General features: G+C 39.0%; 1 protein-coding gene across 4 annotated transcripts in view; it reads left to right on the top strand.

Annotated features, from left to right (window-relative positions):
* The window catches only part of Rora (RAR related orphan receptor A), a 672,656-nt gene that overhangs the window by 563,144 nt on the left and 84,304 nt on the right, over nucleotides 1-25,208 (top strand). Inside the window, exon 1 of one of the 4 annotated variants that reach the window (XM_047541655.1) lies at nucleotides 18,322-18,364. The exons of 1 other annotated variant lie outside the window; for it this stretch is intronic. In XM_047541655.1, coding sequence (XP_047397611.1) covers nucleotides 18,361-18,364 — 4 coding nt within the window. In that variant the 5' untranslated portion in view covers nucleotides 18,322-18,360. Of the gene's footprint in view, nucleotides 1-18,321; nucleotides 18,365-19,943; nucleotides 20,096-25,208 lie in introns of those variants that run through there. 2 more of the 4 variants (XM_047541653.1, XM_047541654.1) reach the window with 2 other exon arrangements.

The raw sequence follows: 25,208 nt of genomic DNA on the forward strand, positions 1-25,208 counted from the left end.
TTTTTCAGTGGAACTCCCCTGTGTCAGATGTCACCCATTTGTCTGAAGGAAAGGCTCCCGAGTTTGCAGCAGCAACTTATTGTCCCACAATGCCTTCCCACTCGTGATTCTGCCTGTGATTTTACAAGCACTCCTTCACTAAACAGAAAGATGAAGGGAGAAAGACTTTCTCTTTAACATCCCTTTGTCAGGTGTCCTTGCAACCTTAATCTTAACAGGAAAATGAGACATCAAATTTGAAATTTCATGATTATTATACTCGCTCACATTTTAACAACTTTTAGGGGTTTTCAAAGAGAACAGAAAGAGACACTCATTCATCACCACGTGCCCCGGTGCTGAGGTGGGTGTCTTAGAGAGATTTGCAACAAAATTGTCTAACAAGCCTGTGGGGAGGGTACGTTTAGCCCCGTTTATGGATAATAAATGCCCGTCTGACAAGCAAAAGGAGAGGATTTGAAGTTGGATCCGACTCCAAAGCTCTTTTCAATTTGCCTCCTTTCTCTCTTTGAAAATTCTTCACTAAATAAGGTTTAGACTGCATGTCATTTCCAAGGCACACCAGAGAAAAATGTAATAAAGGAAAGGAGAACAAGACAATTTAATGGTCAGTGACACAGAGATATGAAACAAATGTAAATTTATTCAAATATTATGAGAGAGGCAGTTGTAGTGATACATGTTAACAGGAGACCTATTACTCATAATTGATTTTACTAGTATTTTAGCATCTGACCTGTTTCTCTTAATTGAATTGAAATGACTTATGCAACACATTTGTTTTACTGACTTTGGAAAGATATAATCACCTTCACCTACACTTTTATTTTTAAAATAGAATTTAAACAATAATTTCTGAACAGTGGCCTTAAAGATAAGTAAAATACAATTAGAGTTTTCGTCCCTAGAAAATGCCTACAACATTGCAGTTGTTTTCTTTTAAGGAAAGAAAATAAAGGGCATTTTGCACATTGAATAGTGGGGTCACCCTGAACGAAAATAAAATATGTCTATTAGACCCTTCTCAAGAAGCACAGATTAAGTCCCTAGGGAGAATGCTAGAGGATTACTCTGCCCTTTGGGTTAACTTAGTTGAAATTAGTAATTCCAAAGCCCTTAAAATGTAAACTAATTTTGTGTTTGCAGAAATTACTGTACCACTAGAGACAGGGTAAAAACACGAAGAGAGCAAGAGAGCAGAGAGACACAGAAATTCTTCTAGATACAGAGGTGTCTCAAATCTCACCAGCCAGATGATTTGTTCTACGGAACTTCAGAGAGTAGCAGTCTGCTGGGTTTGCTAATACTTGGCCCAGCAATATACCAAGGATGACGATTCAGGAACATACCAGGGCATTTTTCACCAAAGGAGGAAGAAATGATGACTCTAACTTCAGGCTTCAACTGGGCGCACCTCCACCAGTCTCTGCCCGGGGTTAGTTGAGGCTTGGAGGAGCATGCCAAAATTAGGGGAGATTCACTTTTGTTTTTCAAGTTGTCAGGTCTTGTCTTGGAAAAGAAACAGAATTGGGATACCAGCTTTGATGGATTATAGAATGATTGGGCGTTGGGTGAGAGCAGGGGTGAGGGAGGAAGGCAAGCAAGAAGAAAAATTTAATTTTGAGAACTTGCAAGAAATCGGTCTTCCTGGCCAATAGTGACCCGAGGTTGACATCTGTTGTATGTTAGTTTCGAATGCGTCTGTTTCTTAATAAATGATCTCAGAACTTCAGTGATAGCATCCAAGGGAAAATTAGAAAATGGGTTTGAGGAAACATTTTTCTGGGTTCCTTCTCCCTGTGCCCAACAGGGAAAGAGCTCACAGAAGCCCTGCCTAGTCTAACTTGAGGCCACCCATTGGCTGGTAGGACTAGGATGAAACATCAGCACCTTTAATGTGGGGTTGAAAAACGGAATGCCAGGAAGTTAAAAGGACTTAGGGGAAAATGTCCTTTGGCCTTCCGCTGCGTGACAGGATTCTGAAGTGGCAGCTAGTGAGCAGAGTAGACTCAGTTAGTCCAGTCAGAGGAAAAAAGCAGCAAAACCAGAGGACCAACATCAGTAATATCTTTGAGTGCAGTGATGAAAGAGCGAGGATGGCTCTGCCAGAAAGGCGGGTCTCTTCATCAGGTTTCCCAAAGCAGTTTTCGTCTCTGGCCAGCTGTCAGAGGAAGCCAGCTCTGACCTGTTGGGCGGTGTTTATTGAGCACCTACTAGGTGCTCAGAGTTCTCCAGACCTTCATGCTAAGAAGACTCCATCCTTCATTTTTCCCCCCTGAACTTAAGATTCTCTGAGGTGGAGACAGGTGATGATTTTGTTTCCTACCAGGATGAAGAAAAAGAAAATGCAGAAGGTTAGGGTGAAAAAATGCATTTTCATATTGATAGGAGTCCAGTAGTCTACAAACCCAGAAGACTCTGAGGAGACTTAAAACTAGGAGGAACTAAATCTCCTTTTCCTTCCCCCAGTGCCCTATTCTGATGCTGATTCCATGCTGTAAACATGGTAGGATATGCAATGACCAATCAACATTTAGGGACAGAAGAAATCAAAACAAAACTCCAGTCACTCTTGCCATGGAGACTCCCTTGGAAAGCTTTTGAGGTCTGACAGACTGAACCTATTCAAGAGGAAGAAATTTTCCATTCCCACTCTCTATAATAATCCCCAGCCCTGCAGTGTCAAGATAATCATGTGGGAAGAGAAATTTTATTTACTTCTGAATGTAAATTCTCTTTACTTGTCTCTACTTAGAAATACCTCCTTCCTCCCTTGTGTCTGAAACTCAGTGAGGGTTACCCCAGAAAAGACCACTGGCCCATAAACTTTAGGTGTCATGACTTCTTATCTTGATCTACTACAACTTTGGATCATCTTCTGATTTTTCCATCTTGCTTGAACCAAAATACTCCCAATCCTGAGGGGCTATCAACAATTACTTGCATGAAAACAGTGATTTTTAAAACTCTCTGTATTTTATCTCTGCCATTGCAGTTTCTCCCATTGTACTTGAAAGAGATTCAAAGTTTTTCTTCGGATGGTTGCCCTGGATTGGACCCAGTTCTAAAAGGCCTCCCTGATTCTTTAATTTTTTTTCCCTCTCTCTCTCTCTTTCTGTCTGGATGCTATTGCTCAATTGTGCTGTTTCTATCATCGCCTACTTAGTAACAGCAATGGGAAATGAGCCTTAAAACTGATAACCCATCATTTTTTTTATTCTGCTGGTCTCATAAAAACCTACCAGTCATTTATTTCATCTCACTTATTGTCGATCAGTCCCACATTTTTCACCTCCTTACCGTGATTTTCTTTGTGCTGTGGTTCCCAGCCATGGCCCGCTTCCTGCTGAATTAAACTGCAACCCAGACAAAACCAAAGAGCACATCTCTCCCAAAGTTCACTCAGAAGGTCACCCCTGGTGAGATGGACATTGCAGATGTGCTAGAAAGATTAGAGGCTGCTTTGATGAAACCTGCGTCTGTTCTTTGCTCCTGGTCCTCAGAGTGGAAGATCGGATGGATTGCCATTGCCTTGCATTATTTAAGACTTTTGACGAGCACCTCCCTTCAAAATGCCCCGCGGATCCTGGTCCATGTGTGTGTGTATGTGCGTGCGCACGGACGTGTGTGTTTTACACAGCACTTTAGAATGATTGAGATGTTCAAAAGGACATTGCCAAGTGAGCTCTTTGCAGGGCTCACGTTCCCTTAGGTTGCCCTTCCTTAAGGTCTCTTGGTGGCCCTTCTGTTCTGTTTGATGGCAATTTCTGTTCATTCCAGATTGTATTACATCTCTTTAGCAGCTTCAAACAGCTCTCTCGAGCTGCAATTTTAGCATTTGGGTGCTGATCACATCAGTCCGTGGACTTTTGTTATTTTTTACCCCTTTGATGGTTTTCCTCCGTTCTTCTGTTTTCGTTGGCTTCCACTTTCATCTCCACTGTCTGTTCTCCAATGGTGTTATCTATTCATTCGAGAGAGTCCAGCCATTCAGCCCTCTGAAGAAGAGGCCATTCCCTCACTTCTCTTCCCTGCCTGGCCCAGTGGGTAGTCCATGATTTGTGCCTTTCATCAGGCAACTGTGGAGACCCTTCTTTGGGCAGCCAGTTTGGTGCGAGGATAAGGATTAGTGTATCACGATTTCATTTTTATCAACCTCTTCTGTGTCTTCTCATTTTTGGTTGAGATGCAGCGGTTTCTGCGATGGCAGGTATTTTTATAAGTGGCTTCGTCTTTGATCATTGCAAATGATGAAAGGTAGGCCACCTCATTTCCATCTCATGGACTTTTCACAGATAGATATTTATTCTTTCTTCCTAGAGTGTGACCAAATGATCAGAACATTGAGCAGGAACCAGACTTGAGGATTTTATTCCTGGAACTGCCTGTATCTCTACCTGAGACTTTATATAAGTCATTTAGCTCTGAGGTTACTCCATTTTGGTTCCCCCAAAGTCCCTGTTATAAATGTTGCATGTTATTTTGCCTAATTAAACACTCACGTGTTTTATTACAAAAACCTTAGTGCCAAATAATATAATTTTTGAAAGGTAATATAACCTACTGTGATTCTTTTCTAAATTAATTCTGTATTTCATACCAAGCAGGAGGTGCTAAAAACAAAGGTCTGTGGAACAGATCTGCCAAATGAGCACTGCTTAAATGTGGAAGTTTAGTTTTAGACTTAGTCATAGGAAGCCCTCCTTTATGCTGTTAACAATACATGTGATACAGTCTGCCTGGACCTCCCTCATCTGAATGGATAAGATATTAAAAGGCATAAGAAAGTTTAAAATAGATTAATGAAAAAAAAATAGCTGTGTAAAGAAGAAACTTAACTTTGAAATATGTTCTCAAAGTCTGAGGCAGATATTATAATGGATACCACCCCACAACCCCTTCTGCAAATACTCCATGTCTGTCTGTCACACTGAAAGGACTAGATACTATAAAACAACCATCATCTGACCAGCTTGTGCTATATGTCATATGAACTGGTTTCTGTAGATTATTAGGAGGCCCAACTAATTAAAACATAATTGATGATTTATTGGTGCTATGTTGTTGAAGAGCCATGTAAATTACCTCTTGCAGCTGGAATGAATAGATAATATAAAAATGTATGAATGGAGGGAAAGATATAATTAGTGACAAAAAACAGTCTTCCAAAGAAATAGAAGATAGCCTTATGTTTCTCTTGCAAAATCCCTCCTATGGAAAACTCTCATGTGTTTGCCAACTGGAATTCCTCAGAATATAACTTCTTAAAGAACAAGGAATTGGTTTTCAATATCTTGCATGTATCAATACGTAATGACTGGGAATCAGAAGCCTGTGTTAGAGTCCCAGCTCTACATTAGTGGTATGACCCAGAAGGCTTCTCTGAGCTTCACTTACCCCTTTGTGAGTGGGGATACTCAGGATATCCTGTCTGTCCTCTTTCTGAAGATTGGTGTCACATCTTAGCCTTTAAGTGCATTCTCACTAACGACAACATAATGTTAATAATAAAATTCAATAGAAATTTGGAGGTGGCCAGGGTAACTTCACTATAAAAAGCATTATTCTGGAGTCTGGGCAATATGTGAAGTAAAAGAGACAGAAATCCAAAACTCCTGGGAATGTCCAGGACATTCCCAGCAACGACTGCTCCTTCCTCCTTCTAGGCAGGAGCTAAGGAATTTTTCTCCAAACTTTGGCTCCTGTCACTGTGGTGTGTGCACACTGTGGATCTAGCCTGGCAGGTGGGAAGGTGGCAGCTTCCATGCCTCCAACAAATTGACTAGTGTTCACGGATGTTTTGCAGCTGCCCTGGAAACAGGCTAGCAGTTATTAAAAAGAATTGCTACAGCCATGAAGAAGGTATTGGTATCATGTGTGTGCGTGTATGAAGGGTCCTTTTAGAAACCATCACTTCACCTCCACTGGGTAGAAACAATGCCAAGAGTCCTGCCTATGTTTTTCTTCTTCCTCTTTTTATTTCCCATCGAACTTACTTTAACTGCTAGCCTTTCCTTCACTAGAGTCCCAGCAGGTTAAAATCATTTTGTAAGGAGCAATTATAAAAAAAAACCTTAATATAACGATATATATTTAAACCTTAGCCCCAAACACACATAATTTAAGTAAACATTCACAAAAGCATTCTCGCTTTAAATAGAGGTGTGGGAGAGTGTTTGAATGGTTTTGGTTTGAATGATATTTGGCTAATATTAGAATTGAATAAAATATCTGTGCATAGCACAGACATTCTGCTATGGAAAACTCTGTTTTTCTACTAGGCTTCAGAGCATTGCTGACTGCAACTAGAAAATCTAAGTCCCTGATTGTAAGGTCTTAAATAATGAGGGTTATTATCTGAGGTATTGATACCAATGCTACATTCATAGGCACTATCAGAAAATGAGATATCCATATAACTTAATATTCTGGAACATATCTAAATGCCTAAACTACTTCACTTTTGGGGGTGGCTTTCAAAATATATTATGTAAGTCCCTTGTTGTCTTAGAATTCATGGGTTAATCCATTCTTAATGATTCAAAGTCATTATAAACATTAATTATTATGGTGTTTGTAGTATGCTGTAATACAGGATGTCCTCAGAAGCTCTTCAGGTGTGACCAGTTGTTTGCCCCTATGCTAAATGACTCCATACCACCATACTTTCTGAGTTCATTGTATAATTTTTATCTTTTCTTTTTATATTTATTGTTTCTCCTTGATCACATGAGCAGAACTCTCTACACCTTTCTGCTGTGCTTTTTCCCCCCATATCTTCTGTGATGTCTCACATACCGTATATTAGCCTTCAGGCGACTGACAGAAGGATGTTTTTAAGTACGTATATTGAACTTTGGTTCTTAGAATTTTAGTGGTATGTTTGTTAATCGTTCTTTCTTTCTTTTCTTCTTCTTTGCTTTCTTTTATGTTTCATTTCGCAAGACTTTCAAGTGCAAGATCTCTAATCATGAAAAAACATTTAGCAATTATTCATACTCCTCTGATGGCAGTTCTAGGTTAGTATCACTTTCAATAGCCACTTGCCTCACCTGTGAATATACTGAAAACTGTACAACTTCTATTAGTCTTAATGACAATTTGTGGTGCCTAAGCATGGGTAGGAATCCTATCTTTTAACTTCCTTTTTCAAACATCTCACATAGTGCCTCACCCAAAGTCTATTTCTAGAAAATACCTGATGATTAACAGATTTTAAAATAATTATCACATACAAGCTACATATAAATGAAACTTGCTAAGATCTGCACTTGTCTTTCATATTCTGAAAAATGCTTCTGTGTTTTTCACACATTGTTTAAAAAAAATCGAGAAAGACCAAGTTAGGCACAAATGATTTAAAAAATTGTAAAGGAGCTGAAAACAGAACACTTCATAGATAAGAATTCCAAGTACACTGCAGCTTTCCTATGGGATTATTTTGTTGATGGAAGTTTTGTAGCTCATAATTAGAAACCCTTTAATTCATTCATTCGTTCCAACAATAGCATTTATTTAATGCCTGCTGGGCCCCACCAGGGATGCACAGGCAGATCAGACACAATCTCAGGAAACAGACATTTTGGCCAGAATTTGAAGGTTGCTGTGAGTCAGAGCCCAGGTGCCATATGTTAGAAGCATTCCCTCGGTTAAAACCGAAAGCTTTAGAGTGAAGCTTAACTTGTTTTTATAAACTAACCTTGATTCTATTAGAACAATTGCAAATATTTCATGTTCTGGGAAGAAATCTGGAGAAGTGGTGTCATAATGTTTTCCTGTTCGCTGACAAGTCATTCAGTAGCCCTGTCCAAGATCATTTAAAATAGCCTGGAAATAATCAGAAGCGATGTACCTCTGCGGAGCACACTTGGAGGGTGCCTGTCGGCAAGTGATGTTTTAAACCCTGGGTTTGATTTAGACCTGTTGTTAGGTTCTTTATGAGAATTTATGTGTTTAAAAAATGTTGTCTGCAGAAGAGTTAACATAAATGGAATTTAGGAAATAGTGGAAGTTTCACATACAATAATCAATATTAATTCTATAGTTTCACTGATCTGTTCTGCTTGGTAATCAGAATATACAAACTTGACATCTCTCCCTCCCTGCCATTAGCTTGCTTTGTCAGTGATTCATCATATTTCGCATCTATGAAAGACCAATAATCTTAAATAGTGTCACTTAATCATATCTAATCATTGTAATTTTGTAAGAAAATCATTGGTGTAAATTTTGAGTGTGAAGTAACCATTGCATTGTTTATGAAGCTTTTTTCCCACTGCATTTCAGCATTTAGATTATTTTGTTAACCTTGGTCATACATGACATAAACTTGTAGAAATTATTAATTTTTTATTGCCTTGAAATCATAAGGAATACAATTGATCTTTGCAAGAAAACATTTCAGGCAGAATCCTAATATGATTATTAATTAAATTTATTTGTTTTTAGGAGTGTTTGAAAAAGTAAAAAATCTTGTTTTCAGAGAGTATAAACTCTATTAATGAAGAATCACTTTTAAACATTCAGCAAATGTCTTTGAAATAGAATAGATAAACTCTTGGTTTTTAAGATGACACATTCTGATCCTGAAGAGTGTAGCTAAGTTGACCAAGTAACAAAAACATTCACATCACAAGTGAAAAATTCTCTTAATTATTTGGTTGCTCTGAATATATACCATCAAATACATGGAAAGTTGGTATTATTTGATGACTAAATTGATTCACTGTTCACACTGTTTAATGTATTTTATGTTGCTCATATAGTTACAAAATCTAGCTCTAGTTCATAAACCATTCCAATGCAATGATTATTAATAGTCAACAGTGCCCCAGATACTAACGGTTTCCATGTTTATTGCCTGTTTTTTTTTTTTTTTTTTGTTTTTTGTTTTTTCCTTTGTACTGGGGATTGAACTCAGGGGCTCTTTACCACTGAGCTATATACCCAGACCTTTTTATTTTTTTCATTTTGAGACAGGGTCTTGTTAAGTTGTTGAGGCTGGCTTTGAACTTGCCATCCTCCTGTCTCAGCCTCCTGAGTCACTGGGAATACAGGGGTGCACCACTCACCCAGCATATTGCCTGATTTTTAAGGTCTTAAAACATATTTAGATGCTATTTTTGAAAATTTATAAGTTAACAAACTGAAATTTATGGAATATATCACCAATCACACACAGTCCATAAGTGTGAGAATTGGGATGGGAAACCAGATTTTTCAATTCTACCACACATTCTGCTTTCAATTAAGTATTCATGTGTGCAAAAAATATTTACCTAATATCTGTGTGTTCTGGGCACTATGATAAGCTTTAGCATAAAACATAGATGAATAAAATAGATACGGTGTTTCCTGACCCTAGAGTTAAGAATCTAGTGAAGAAGACAGAAAAGATAACAAATGATTGCCAAAAACAAGGTGAAGAATCAGGTTTTCAAAAGGAAGGAATGAGACGCTAACAGGAGCTCAAAGTTCCTCTGATGGAGGTTTGGGGTTTGGCATTTAAACTGAGGTTATAGGACTGTGAAAATAAATGGACAGGTATCGTCTAACTATCATTATTGGCGAATTCTGCATTTATGAATTTTCATACTCGCTAAAATTTATTTCACCCCAAACTCAGTACAGACTGTGCAGTTGAGGCAGGCAGGTGCAGGTGCAGAACATCATGGCCCAAGTCTTCAAAACAACGTTCTGTTTCCTCATTCACCTGCCTTATTGTAAACAGATGTCCTTTTCAAAGTCTATTTAATGCCACATTTTTCTAATTTTTGTGCTTTTTGCTGATGATCTCACTGTTTAAAATGACTCCCAAGCACAGCGCTGGCTGAAGAGCTGTGTAGCATTTCTAAGCCCAGAAGGCTGTGATGCGCCTCCTGGAGAAAACAGTGGGATAGCTAAGCATCCTCCAGCCATGAGTTCAGGAAGCATAATGCTGTTGGCTGTGAGTGCAGTGTTCACAAAATATGTTAAATAAGGTGTCTTTGACCAGAACCACACGTAAAACAAGGTTATGTATCAGTCAGTTGACAAAATCGCTCTGAGCACAGACTAGCAGAGACCTGCATCTCCTCGGGAGCAATGATTCCACATTCACTAACTCAGTGTTCCTGACTTTATTGAACTAAGCAATAGCAGGTATCCAGAACCAACAATGGATAAATAAATACCTGACAGCTGAAGTGCTGGGGAGGTTGTAGAGCAACTGGAACTCCCATATATTGCTGATAGAAATGCAAAATAGCACAGTCACTCTAGAAAGCATTTGCCATTTCTTATTAAATTTACACATCCATCCCATTTGATCTAATAATCCCACTCCTAGGCTTTTACTCATGTAAAATAAAACCATATTCACATAGCAATGTGTACATGAATGTTCATAGAAGCTTTATTTGTAACTTTCAAAAAAGTGAAAACAACTCAACTGTTCTTCAGTTGGGGTATGAACAAGCAAACTGAGAAACAGAAGTATATCAATATTGACATATTTATCAATGTGGGATGAATCCCAAATGCATTGTGCTAAGAACTAAAAAGCAAATAAACAAACAAAAAGTCAAAGACTCCATAATGTGGTATTCTATGGAAATACTATTCTTTAAAGGTACTATTATAGGGATAGAAAAGAGATTTCTGGTTGCCAAGGTTTGGAATAGAGGGATAAGTTGACTACAGAGGAATACTGGGGAAGAGGTGTCTTGTGTTAATAGTTATACAATTAAATGCTTTTTTCAAAACAAATAACTTTACACTAAAAATAGTTTTACCACATGTAAATTATATTTTAATAAGGTGAAAAATGGAGACCTGAAGGATAAATCAAATACAATTTTTCTGGAATTGGGGTTGTAGCTCAATGGTAGAGCACTTGCCTAGCATGTGTGAGGCACTGGGTTCGATTCTCAGCACCACATATAAATAAGTAAATAAAATAAAGGTCTATCAACAACTAACAAATATATTTTTAAAAAATACAATTTCTCTAGTTTACCACAGTAATATCAGAAACAGACATTAAAACAGTACCTGATGTGCTTTACTGTAGTTCTAGTTGAAAAGCTACTACTGTTAGAGTAAAATAAACACTATCTAGTCATTTATATTACATGATGAATTGAGCAATGTTAACTCTGAACATATAAAGCATGTTTTCTTTCCTCTTAAATTTAACATGGTGACAGGAAATAGTTTCTTACTGGTTTTTTGACAAGTGCTGAAATCTGGGAACTATAATTTTAATACATGCATTATTCATAAGAGGACAAAATTTTATTTGATTTGAATTATCCAGTTAAATGGCAGCTTGACCTTGGGATAATAGAGAAAACAAGACAACAGAGCAAATATGATAATATCACTTATCTTGCTCTTATATGATTATTTAATGATAGGCAATAGTCAGACATGGATGGTTTAGCTACTCATGCCCTTGGTAGTGGGGAGACCTGCCACATGACATTTTTGGGTATCTTCCAACTCTTGTAGTTACCTTTTTTATTCTTCCTTATTTATAATGGCTTTGCCACATTACTATATTTTAAGGAGTAAAGATGTTATAAATCAAATCATTGTTACATTTAGTTTATGAAAGTCAGTTTCATCATAGAACATGTACCTAATCTTTGGATTAATGGGTGAGTTGAGCTTTCTAAGACTTTTATTATACATATGCCTTTACAATAAATTCAATAATGCATATGAATAGTTTCTCAATAATGAGCATCTTACTTGTATCATGACATTCTGAAAATTATTTTAGCCAGCCTCAGCAACTTAGCAAGGCCCTAAGCAACTTAGTGATACTCTGTCTTGAAACTGGAAATAAAATAGCTCAGTGGTAGAGTACTCCTGGGTTCAATCCTCAGTACCAAAAAAGTAAAAAATAAAAAAGTAAAAATTATATTTTAGTTAAGCATGTTGCCCAAACATCTTAAGGGTATGTATGTACTGTGTTTTTTTTTTTTTGTTTTTTTTGTTTTTTTTTTTTATTATAAAATTGTAGACAAATGGGATACATGTTGTTTCTCTGTCTGTACTGTGTTTTTGTACAAATAAAAAAACTGTGTATACATCACTACAGTCACTTAATAAATGTATACAGCAAGCTAAAGTGCATTAAAAATTAAATGGCTCTATCTAAGATTATTGTGCTATCATAGCCATTTGTTAGGTGATTAAAGAAGGTAAATGAGATGCTATCTTATGTGGCATATGTTACAAAAATGATTTATGAAAAGAGCAGCAAGATACAATTGCCAATCATGAAAACCAGTGAAGATCTTTATCTTGTGCTTTTTCTGTAGAATAATGTGAATTATGAAATTCTGTGTTTTATTTTTTCAACATATTTGATCTTTTACTTGGAACCTTTTAGAAATGCCAGTATTAGCTTTCATATATTTTAGTTTCCTTGCAATCCTATCTAACATTCCATTATCAATATTTAGAGTAGTTTAATTATTCCAACATACAAAAATACTCCTCTCAAGAGTTAATTTAATATGTAGCAAGTGTTTCTTAAATGTACAAATGGCAACATTGTTTTCAAACAGGATAATTACAACCATGTACAGTATGTTTCTTCATTAGTAGTAATTAAATAATTTACTAAATTGTGCAATAATTCATAATGACACATGCTAACCCTGCTCAATTATAGAAGCTAGTGATAAAAGAATTTCTTGCACAGATGCCTAGATGTTATTAGAGTGGTATTTTTTTATTCCTGAAGAAGTTAACTTGCCATTTAAAAAATACTGGTTAGTGCTGAATTCAAAGAAAAATTATAAAAATTTTTGAAAGCCATAGCATAATGGTGGAATGTGTATCAGGTTTTTCTTAGGATCCCACCAGTTGCTAACCTTATGATCTTAGACAAGTCCCTTAATTTCTCTGTGCCCTCTTTACCTCATCTATAACATAGGAGAATATTGTTGGATGAATGAAATCTTTAAAAGAACATGAAATAAATGTGTGCCACAAAGCGAGTCCCAAGAGATGGTTAACCAGTAGGAGAGGGAGTAGCAACAGTATTGAATAATGATTGGAAACCTATTTTGATTTCAGAAAATTACCTGTGGGGACATAAGGTTTAACTAGATACTACAAATCAAATGTGAATTATGGAGTTTCTGAATAGAGTGCTTAATTTACCTTCATCCCACAGAATGTAGGAATAGTTTTTCATTTAAAAGAGTGGCGATTATTTTTTAATGTGAATCTAACATATTTAGAGGACTTTAACATTTTTATTAAAGGGAAAATACATAGTCAAGTCTATTCTTGTTTCAGTGCTCAAAACACACTGGCACTATGCAGGACTGGACATAAATAATAGATGGACTTCTGAGAGAAGAGAAAAGACTTCTGATCAGATGCTGTCAGCCTAGATGAATCCCATCCTATAAGCTGCAGCTTGAATGTGAGCATCAAAACCACTATTGACATGTGGCACAACTGTCTGAAATGTCAATAGTTATAAAATGAGTATTTCATAATGCAGAATAATTGATTACTCTGCTTGACTGAACAGGAACATATTTTCTCTGTGAAAGCGAAATAATGCCAGCGTTTGCTCCTGGAATGCTCCTAGCTGCGAGACTTGGATTTCCCAGCGAAGCCCACATTACTCTGCAGTCTTGATCATGCATGACAAAAATAGGGAAAACCATCTGTAACTGCTTATCTTTTCTCCATTATTTGAAAATATATTTTAAGATAGTTCTTTAAAAAATAAAATATGGCCTATATACGAAGCATCTATATTAATAGAACTGTCTCAGATAATTTTCAGAACTGAAATGGATGAGATACAAAATCAAATAACATTCAATTTATCTTGTTCATCCTAAAATGCTCTGCTTAGCTTTTCGCTCTGATGAAATAACACCCGTTTCCAGTTTTATTCTTCCTCAGTGTGCTGTGATGTGGAACTCTTTTGCTCTATGTGTTTTATTAAGTGTAATTTAACTTTATGACTATCAAACCAACTATTAATCCTTACAATAGACTATGAAATAGGCAAGCTGCAAAAAGATTTATTTTCTCGAGCACAATTCCCTTTTTCTGCTCTCAGTTATATTTTTTTTCAAAAGTCCTTCTCTGAATATGTATAGTTTGAGGTTCTCTGTACTGGGCACTATGAGGGAAGGCAGGAGAAAAGACTACAATCTACATTTAAGGCTTTCTCCCCTTTTGGTGTTATATTTTATGATACTGTGAACCTCCTCACTACTAGTTCTCCGTAAATGAAGAATGACATTTTTGTCTCTTTCTTTTACCTGTGTTCTGTGCTCCTTCCAAAAATCACTTCACTCCTGTTTTTACTCTCCTAGATTTGATTTGGCCTTTAAGATCTATCCCAGGTGCTACCTCCTCCATGAAATCCTTCTCATAAAGCTTGAGATTAACCCTGCACAGAGTAACCTAACTTATTCTTATTATGTAGCACTTTATTTCTGGAACACTTAGAATTTATGCCTCACATTCTGTCTTATGTTATAAGCACTGCATTCGTTTTCCTGCTAGATTGTAAGCTCCTTGAAGGACAGACAAATGTCTTGCTTTTTTTCTTCCTTCTTTCTGTCCTAGCACAGTGTCATGCACACAGAAGATGTTTAGTCATTGCTTATTGGATAAGAGCTTGCTCTCTTATAGGAAGAGAGGTAAAAAGAACCTGCCAGGTCACAAGTCCTCTTGGGCCTACAGGTAACTTAATCCTTTTTCCTCTTTGGATCTCCAATACTTAGCAGGTGTTTAATAAATATTTGTTTTACACACACACTACAGTTTGCAAATCATAGAAAGCTTAGCAAAATTACATACTGATAGTCATTCCAACAAATCTTTATTAAGGGTCAGTATTTCATGCCTGGCACAGACTCTGTGTGTATAACAATGTAGAGGTGGTTTGGGGTTGGTAGAAGCAGTTCCTGTTGTAAGTCCTACTAAGAGAAATGGCTCTGGGCTTTCTGTATATTGTCTAATTTAATCCACCTAGTGGCCCTCCAACACTCTCCTCTCCTTATTTCACATGTGATGAAACAAAGGTTTGCTCAAGTTCGCTCAGCCAGTGAGTAGGATGAAGGCTGGTCTTGAGCCCGACTTTGTCCAACCAAAACTCATTCTGCTATAGCATAAAGTTCAATAAAATAAAGAAGACTCCTTGGAGAAGTGAATAGAGATGGCATAGCAGAGAGAAAGGAATGACAGTGTTCTTGAAAGCAGATGTGGGATGTCTGGGTACAAGAGCCCTTTGAAGCCTGTTCTCATGCCCTCATTCTACAGGTGAGGGGCCTGGTCTCCTGAGATGTGAAATGACTGCTCAAGGCAAAATAGAAAGCTAAGGATGAGAATGAAGCTAGATCCAGGATTCCAGATTCTGAGTGCATATGTATTTCCTGTATTCCCTTAATTTAAAAATATCTGTTGCTTCCTGTTCCACTGCCATCTCTCATATACTCCACGGGAACTTGACAGAATGGAGGGTGCTCTTGCCTCTGGTTCATATCTCTTTGTTTGCTGCTTTGGCAGGTGTGTGTGTAGTGAGGCACCTGCTACCTACCTGTTCTTTGGAGCTTGCTTAGCTCTGTATGCCTTGTGAACTCTACCCTTTTCCTCATTGAGATGGTTACAAAACATGCACCACTTCTCTGAATTTCCTAATAGGTGAATGAAATACTTGGTTTCAGACATCCCAGAATCCCTGCACCACAGTCTCCCTCCTGCCAAATCTTTCACCTCCAACATTCCATTACATTAATAGTCACACTAATTATTTGCAGCAATCTATCAATTGAATGGCAATATGCTTGTGCAAACATTTTTCCAATGGGCAACACAACACTGTGCTCCTTTAGGAGTGTTCACTTACTCTGGGAATTGACTTCTATTGGGTTTTGAGAGCAAAGATCAATTGGATAGTGAGCGTCTCAAGAAAACTACCGTCTAGTTCTTGCTTGACTCTCCAACACAGTGCAGATACATAATAGGCACTCTTATAGTGTGGTTGCTGGTTGCTTATGAGAAATGTGTGCATGTGAGTAAGCATGTATAAATCAAAGATGTCTGGCTACCAAAATAGTTTATTTCAACATATTTCATGGACTATGCATATGCATACATGCATACAAATTTAAATCTACATCTATATCTATTTTAAAATCATGAAAAAGACAATCTATATTCATAGGATTATCCCTCCCCCTTAACACTCATAAATAAGAAGTTTCCCTTTCTTACTGGACACTGGCTGCTTTTGGACTCAAAACTAAGCAAAACTATGATCAATGTAGTTATGTTTGTGCTTTCTTTGTAGTCTCCTGAATAATTTTGCTAGAATGCTTGCATATGACCCCATTTGGTCTATAAGAAACCTCATCCCCTGCCTCTATTTTGGACAGAATGGTTCAACTCCTAAAGATCACAGTGTGGGATGGCCAAGGATTCAGCTGAATCAAGTTGCCTAGGACCACATTAACCTTCCACTGATCCCTTTCTTGTTCAGTTAGAAAGAAATTAATTGAATTAGCAAGCTGCCACACACTGGAGAGAGAGACACAGGGCTTGGATGAGACAGAACCAAAATGCTTTCTTTCACATGCATTTAAAACTTTAAAACCATCTTCATCCTAGGAGCTACTTGTAGACTTGGGATAAAGACGTTTTTCCCCAGTAGCATTGTATGTGTAATTCAGAGTGGTATATTATGAGATCAGACCCTTTTTGGTGAAAAACCAAATATATTACCATAAAGTCAAGTATTATTTCTTCTGAAAGTGGGAAGATTAGCACCAATTTACTAATGATACTTGATACTACAGTCTAGACACCTGCAAAAGTGCACCAGATTTCTGCCCCACCCCAGTAGGCATTTTGGAACAGGCTGGCTTCAGAAGTATCTCTCTATGTCCTTGCTAAGTGCCAGATCTAGTATGAAATCCAGCACACAGGGACACCATGTGGGGCTGCCACCATCTCTGGGGGACTTATGAAAATTACATGTGTTTATAAGTATCCTGTGTGCCTTCTCTTCCTGAGAAAAAGCCAACCAAAACATTTGAGTTGGGAATTAATATATAACACACCCCCATTCATGGTAAAGAATTCCCATCCTGTTTCGTTATCATGTGAGCAATACTATTTGTTTTCCTTTTTCAGTACACTTGGTAAAAAGAAAAAGATGGAAAGAATATACTGCTTAGCATTGTTTTCCCCCATAGTAGTACTTGAAGCCTTTACTAAAATCCAGTCGTTATTCCTACATACTTGTCTTACTTAATATTCTATCATATTTCATATTATTGTATGAGTACGGGTTTACTGAAATGTATCATTTATGGCTCTAATTCAGTGTTATTGAAAGTAGATATGGATCCTTTCATTCCTAGCTGATTTGTTTGGCTGGAAACTTATAATTTCAAAGAAAATTTATATTTCAAGTGTTTTTTTTTTTTTAAACAGCCTCTTATTTTTACTTTAAAAGTTTCATGAAAGTATGTGTTAATATAAAGAACAGTAATATACCCTGGGTTAAAAGCTGAAGACATTTAATAGAGGCATGAATTACAAATAGCATCTAGTCACACAGGAAGGTTAGGACTTAATATCTGAAATTCTGTTACTCATTAGTTGTAGGATGAGAATGAAATATATTTCTAAAAGGGCAAGGTCAGTATTACATTATCCTGGAAATGTCTTTGTTGAATAAATGTGTAAATATTTCAAATAAGTATTATGAGATTACATTTCTATTGGGGACATTTCTATAGGAAAAATAATTCTACTACTTGTAATTGCAGGAGCATATGTCACATTACATGTCACTCCCCATTACCGATTTCATTTGAAATGGTCTGGAAATAAATACTGATTACTAGTGATGTAAGACTATTTACCTTGGAGTCAGATGTCTGACAGCCAGGCTAGAGCTAATGGATTTGGTTATTTTCAAAGCATTATTTTCTAAAGCAGGATACTATTTTAAAGAAACAATGTAAATTCTCAGAGTTGTATATCCAAATTCATTTACATCAAGTATGGAAGAACATAACTAGGAACATGCAATCTCCGATGTTTTTTCATCCTTTAACAATATAAGAGAAAGGAAATTGTATCCAGGACCTACCAACGGGATAGCTTGTTCTTATTCTTCTTTTAGTTGTTAGTGCAAAGAAAATCAAGAACCAAATTTGAATGATGGTGTCCATGTAACAGGGGTGTTGCCTCACTGGGAGACATAGTTGCATCATGGGAACATGGTGTGATTCAATTTCATAATTGTAAACATTACAGTGGGTATGGTTAATTCATTTGAAACTCTTGTCCACTTCGCTATGGCTGGACAGCTGAGTTGACATGGGTAGGTCTTGGCTTCACACTTTTCATAATTTCATATTTTTGTGGTTTTATTTGGAAAGTATTCTGAAGGGGAAAATGTACTGAGATGGATTTATCTGAGATGAAACTTTTATTTTATTTTTTATAAAGCCACAGTCGGATTGAAAGACAATGGACTTTTCTGGCTTTCTAAATCAGAGCACTATGTAAATGCTTGGAAAACTTAATTTTGCTTATTTTGTCTTGAAAAGGGGTTGAGGGTGGGAAGTGTGTGAATATTTGTTTTCTACAGTGCTGATTATCTGCATGTGTTTTAAATTGTGGCCCACTCTGGCAAGGGCAATTCAGTTATACTGAAAAAAATATGGCCATCTAATATTTAAAAATAGCAATAGTCATCTAATATTTCAAGTTGTAAATGGACAAACCAACAAAAAAGAAAGCAGAAATGAAATTTTTTTGAAGGAACAGAAGTACAGTAAACTCTACTGTTGAGACTTTTTTTCTGTTATGTTCAATACTATAGACACACTTGCCAAAGTTTTAAATAATGCAGATTCTAGGTTAAATAGCATCTGAAATTCATGGTAAAGAGATTCATCTGTATAATAATAATGTCATAATTTATGTTTCCATAAGCCTAGCAAAAAAGGACTAAGCTTCATTCAAAGTTTGGAGGAAATTAAGTCTTACAAGTTAAAATTCACAAAGTTGACCTTTAGAAACTTTTTTTTTTCCCTGTCCAAAATACAATGTCTCATCTTTAGGGACGAAAACTAGAGCCCTTTCCACTTGTAGATGGCTTCCCTGGAGAGAGTGCTGGATATGACAAGCCTGAGAATTTAGTGGCTCAAATCAACCGGCAACTGGAGCTCATTTAGGTCATTCACATACAATTTTCTGCTCTTCTTCCAGGTATTGGTGGTCCTGAACGCGGGACTGAGGGCGGGGGAAAACCAGGACCCTAGATGTTGGTGTAACGAGGTTTACCAAGGGTTGGGAGGGTGGAGGTCCCCCGTCCAGGCAAGGCTTTTCCTGAAAGACTTACGAAGAGCTCACTCTCCTCTCCTCTAATAGGTCCCCAGTGGCTGCGTTTTCCACCTGCGTAGTGGAGGGGTACCTTTCGAACAGAACTGGGGCACTTTGCAAAAATAAGGGGAACTGCAGCCCCCCAGACCATACCCCTCTTTTCTTCCCCAAGTCTGGAATATTTATCACCGGCTAGGGCTCAGGGAAGGGAAGAAGAGAGTGGCGTCGGGTTGTGCGTCTCTAGCCCCACGGAGTTGGTGGAGAAAGTGGCCAGACGCGCGTTCCTCTAGGCGCTAAGCACAGAAAGCGCCCGGGCGGCCGCAGGTTACCTAGCAGGCAAAGATTAGGCTGGGGGCTTGAGCACCCGAAGGCCGCGCAGAGCCGGGGTGGGCCAGCCAAGCCGCCGCAGCTCACCTGCCCGCGGGGGCGGGGCGGGGCGCGGCGCTGGGGCGCGCCTGCCTCCCGCCTCCCGCCTCCCGCCCCGGGAGGAAGCGGAGGGGCGCGGTGTAAACAGAGCGGCGGCCGTGATGTCAGCCGGTCACATGGAGCCTCTTATGGCTCGGGATGGCTCTCGGCGGGCGGGCAGCTGCGGCAGCTGCTGCTGTGGCTCGGGCGGCTGCGGCGCGGCGGCGGCAGAGGGGGCTCCGGGGTCGGACAATCCGCTCTCCCTGCGCTCTCCGCACCGCGGCTTAAATGATGTATTTTGTGATCGCAGCGATGAAAGGTGAGCCCGGGCGCCCCGCCGGGGCCGGGTGGGCTGGCTGCTCGGGGGGGCGGGGAGGAGGGCGCGCAGGGGGAGGGGTGGGCGCGCCTGCCCGAGCGCACGTACTGCCCGGGGCTGGGCGCGGGAGCCCCGCCAGGGCCTTCTGGGCCAACGCAGCGGCGCCACCTGAGCCCGGCAGCGGGATCGGCCTGCCTCCAGTTAGGGGCAAAGGCGCACGGGCTGGACCCCCCCTTTTCCGTTTTCGCCTGCTTTTGTCAGTCGCCTGGGTCCGCCTGGCACCCGGCGGGGCTCCCAAAAGAAAGTTTGCCGGGAGTCGTCGCGCTTCGCGAAGGGAGGAAAGGGTCTAGGCAGCTGAGGCGACCGCGGCCGATTCCCAGAGCCCGCACCCCGGACAGCTCCGGCCTATGTGGGGGAAGCGCCGTGGCCAGGCCGGGCAGTGCGTGCGAATGGTCGCGGTGTCACCCTCGGGTCTGTTTAGCGACCCAGGCCTTGGGCCCTTGCTCCTTGGCGGTCCAGCGGCTCCGAGCGCCAGAGCTGCCGCTCGCCGGGGAAGTGCGGCGGGTCAGTGCTGCGTCCCGCCGCGGCCACTTCCCAAAGCGCGCGGCCCAAGCTAGACCCGCGCCTTGAGCTAGCCAAGACGCTCTCGGCGGTCGCCCCAGCCGCAGCGCATCCCCGCTTGATACTTAGGTTTGTAAATGGATGTGGGAAGGCAACTTACCAGCCCACAGGATTTACGAGCAGAGACGGAGATTAGACCACGGTGAGGGCAGACGTGCGCGGGTTAATCGCGGCCAATCCTGCGCGCCCGGCCTTACGCCCTGACCAGGACTCCTTAGCCCGGCTGGTAGCCGGATGGCAGGGGGAAATGGTTGGAGGGAAGACTGGTTCCAGGTGTTCTCAGGTGAAGAGGAAAGGAGCCATGACAAGCAAGTCAGGGAAGTTTCTGATAGGAAAGACAAAGTTTGGAGGTGTGCAGGAAGTCGTCTGTGCTGCCCTGAGAAACCGAGACACCCTCTTAGACTGTTGCAAACAGCCCCGGAAAAATTCAGCCCGCTCCTGCGTCTGCTGGTTCCGGGCTGTGGATAATCTGCCAGAGCAGCTTCTAGGCCCAACCGCCGGGCTTGGGGATTTAAGCCCCATCTGTTGACGGTAGAGAGGGCTCCCGAACGCCCAGCAATGGTGCAGACCCAGTCTGTGTTGTGGGTTCTGCCCAGCTGTGCCGGCGCCCAAAGCGCGTTAAATGTTTGCTAGGTTGGGATTTTGTTGCAATCCAGGACGAAGGACACAAGTTCGGTATCTAAACTGGGTTTACTTTCGGATCACCGAGCTTTGCCTTTCTTCACTAGAGATTGGGTGGCATCTCTTTTATTAATTATTAACAGGTCGAAACGTACTGGGCGCTAAGATGAGCTGCTTGAGATGAAATCTTTCTGTACGATGTGCCCCAAAGCAAATTTTCTGTCTATTCCCCTGCGGCTTGCGGGGGGAATGGAATTTAATCATTCTCAGAATATGCAACTGATACAGTGAAAGAGAGGAAACCTTCCCGTGATACACGCTCTTAAACATGTAAAATCATTTGGGAAGAAAAAATATTAAGAGTTCTTATCGAGTTCTTATGTAAAAGACATCTATTGTCTCTGTCCCCCTCCCCCGTAAAAAAACTTTCATGATGTTCCTGCATTTCATTAATCCTGTAATTGTAAAATTACTCAAATAGCCTTTGTGAAAACATTTTCTCCTATTTCCCCTTAACTTATAAAAGAAATTTTGTTAATTGTGAGGTGTCAATGCCATTCCTTATTTTATTTAGTATAATTTATGTTGATTGCAGAAACAATGAGAGGCTGAGACATTTTTAATTGATTTTCCCCCAATGAACAGTAACCCCCAAACAATAAGGAAAGTATGTTCTCATAATTTAATGTAGCTGTTACGTTGTACATGGGCTTTTGTTTTCATAGTTCTAGTACAAAATGAAGTTCTACAAAATATCCCTTACTAGTCGAATCACAAGAATCTTAAACATTCCCCCTCCCCAAAAGCTCTCATTCACACTTTTGTCTTGGGGTGACCTCTGGCTGCCATAAAATAACAGATTCATAGCATTGTGCTTTGAGAAAAGTAGCTTCAAAGTACTGGCAATGAAATTTTTCTATAAGCTCAGCTGCCAGATACAGCATGCAGTATCTGAACAATTAGAATATTTCATTCCCAATATCATAACATCCTGTGTTTTAGTGGAATTATCTTGCTTTGGTGCAAATTGTAACTGAAGAGAAAGAGTCTGTGGGAAAATGAGGGATGCTGTAAATGTTTCCATATCAGATTTAAAGGAAAAAAAAAAAAAAACCTGGCCCAGAATCATATTAAATACTTCCCTGCTGCCTCTCAGTTTTAATAGTTAAATTGGTTCCATATGTAAGAGTTTATGTAATTAGATTTTTCATGCAAAACAGAAACACTTTCTTGACAATATAGCTTTTGGGTATGAGGATGCATGTGGACAAGGGAGGAGAGAACAAGCAACCATAAAAGAGAAGGATTCTCTTTGTTGGCTGATTTACTGATGTTTTTAAATCAGGCCTTTTGAACTCACTAAAGAAGAAAATCCTTCCTCTGCGTTAGTTGTCAAATAAGTTTAGGCTTAAAGTGGTTTCATGCTTAGAAGTAATAAATCTTCATTTGAGCAACTCTCATCTCATCCTTCAGTTTTGTTTTTGTTTAATTAACAACAAAATTCCACTACCATTTGGATTGCATCCTGGGCAAACGGAAAGAGGCAGTGATAACATTTATAATCAGGGGAGCACTTGTTCTGCTCATCATAAAAGTGCATTGACCAAATGTCACCCAGCGGCCGAGCGCTGAAAAGAAATGTGGAGCTCCATCTGTCTCAGTGGAGTATATGTCCCTTTGCTTCGTATGAGCGCTCAGCCTGTGTTCATGCAAATGGAGTTATAAAAGTGAAGGGAGGCCGAAGGGGAATTTCTGTCCCATAATAGGTTCTTCCTCCAGCCTGATTCATGTTTGAATGCAAGACACCTTACCACTTTGAAAATACTCTACATTTTGGTGATTAGTTTTATGTCTAATTTTAGTACATATGATTTTACGGTTTTGAAGAATTTGCCTTTCTTTTTACTGTGCAAAATTTAGAGTCAATTCCTAGTCTCATTTTAAGCACCCTTTCTATAGTATCCTTTGAGATTTATGTCCCATTTATGGAACCTGCAACGGGTGGAATTGGGAGAAGGTGATGGCTGGATCTGAAAAAGAGAAAACCCAAATGGCCGCCAGTACTGAGCTAAGTGCTTATTTGGCAAGAAAGGGTCAGTTCTTTTAAATAGGAAAAAGTATGAATGCATTTGTGCATGAGTAGAGGGGAAACCTGGTTAGCCCATGAGGCAGAGAGTACCATATTCGTAGCCCCTTGGCTTTATGTATTTCAACCATATCACTTGAAATGCACAGCAACAGCATGCTCAAGTAAATCACTTTGCTGTCAACCTGTAATGAGAACCATATAATTTCTTAATGCTGCCCAGGTTTATAATAATTTATAAATAAAATCATTCTTTTGAAAATAAATACATACTATGTGATTCAAGTCTTGATTTTTAATACCTAGTAGACATAGTTCTCTAAACTGCGTATTCTCCCATCTTTCCCTCCTAGTCAAGTGAATCACAGTAAAAATGGGTGAGATCAGCAAATAAATAATTGCAAAGCACCTACAATAGCACCCAACCACTCTGTAATTTGCTCTGGAGAATCTAAGAAGATAATATTTATAACTAGCATTTTACTACAAGAAAAAGTTAGTGGATGGATAGATAGATCTGCAAAAGTAAATATGGAGTTCAGTTTTCTTCAAATTTTCTTAAATAATTTCAATGATCTGTAAAACCCCATGTTTGAAAGAAATCTTCTAAAAATATCTTGAAATAGAAATACATTCATGCATTTAAAATATTCACACCTTATTAGTTGAAATCAAGGCTACCTTATATAATTTATATTTGGTAATTTAAAAAATTAGACACATGGAGTCAGCAGCTTTGCCAATTTTGTTTCTCTACTTTAAAAAAAATTTTTGGAGACATCCATCAGATGAATCAGGTCTGAATTAATATTGGATATCATAGTCCACACATTGACTCTATAAAATGATTTATAACATCTTTGTCCCTAAGCTAGCCACTCCTCTGAGGACACCTCTCTTCCACCCTGGCCTTTCCACTCGTGGACTGAGAGATTCATTGTCAGGTTTTTGTATCTGTCAGTATTGTGTGTGGCAAAATAAAAAGTGCTTTTTCTGTAAATTGTCAAAGTGGTAGGTCCAGAGATGAGATCTGAATAATAGCATATGTTAGCCAATGGGCGAAATGCAAGAAAGTACCTGATATCTTTTGTTTCTGGATTTTCTTTTTTAAGTAAAACCTGTTAGCCCTCATCATCTTAATAGGAGATAATAAAACTTGAAACTTTGCTCCTGTGGCAATAAAGCAATGTTAAATTTATTCCCAAGGATTGCCAGTGATTTCATTTTTTGCTTTTGATTTTCTTGCCTCTGAAGTTTACTAGGCATTTCACAAATAGGATGATGATGTTAATCTGTATTTAGCTTGTGCTTTATGATTTACACACTTGTATCTCATTTAGTCCTCCCTGGAAAGTCACTAGTAATTTCATGTTCTTGAGTTGAAGAAACTGAGGCTCATGTGGGTTATATCCTATAGCCACGGTCTTCCATTTGATGCCTGGTGAAGCAAGGACCAGAACTCTCATTTCCACTATCTTCATGCCTCCCCCAGAGGAAGCTGTGAAAATGTCCTGGATATAACTTTGTCTCTAGTTAGTGGAAATTATAACTCTGGCATTTATATGGAAAAAATAGATTCAATTATGTAATACTTTGCTGAGCCTAATATCTTTAAATTACTCTTTAATAAAATCAATTTGGTACAAATGGGGTTATTCTTATTTGCTTATCATTAGCTCTCTTCATCCATGATTTTTACTAAGTCTGATTGTTATAAAAGGATCTGGCTGTAATGTAAGCATTACTTTCCTAAAGAATACAGAATACCGTGAAGTGCAGTTAACCTGT

This window comes from Sciurus carolinensis, chromosome 2, assembly GCF_902686445.1.
Source record: "Sciurus carolinensis chromosome 2, mSciCar1.2, whole genome shotgun sequence".
Taxonomy (NCBI): Eukaryota; Metazoa; Chordata; class Mammalia; order Rodentia; family Sciuridae; genus Sciurus; species Sciurus carolinensis.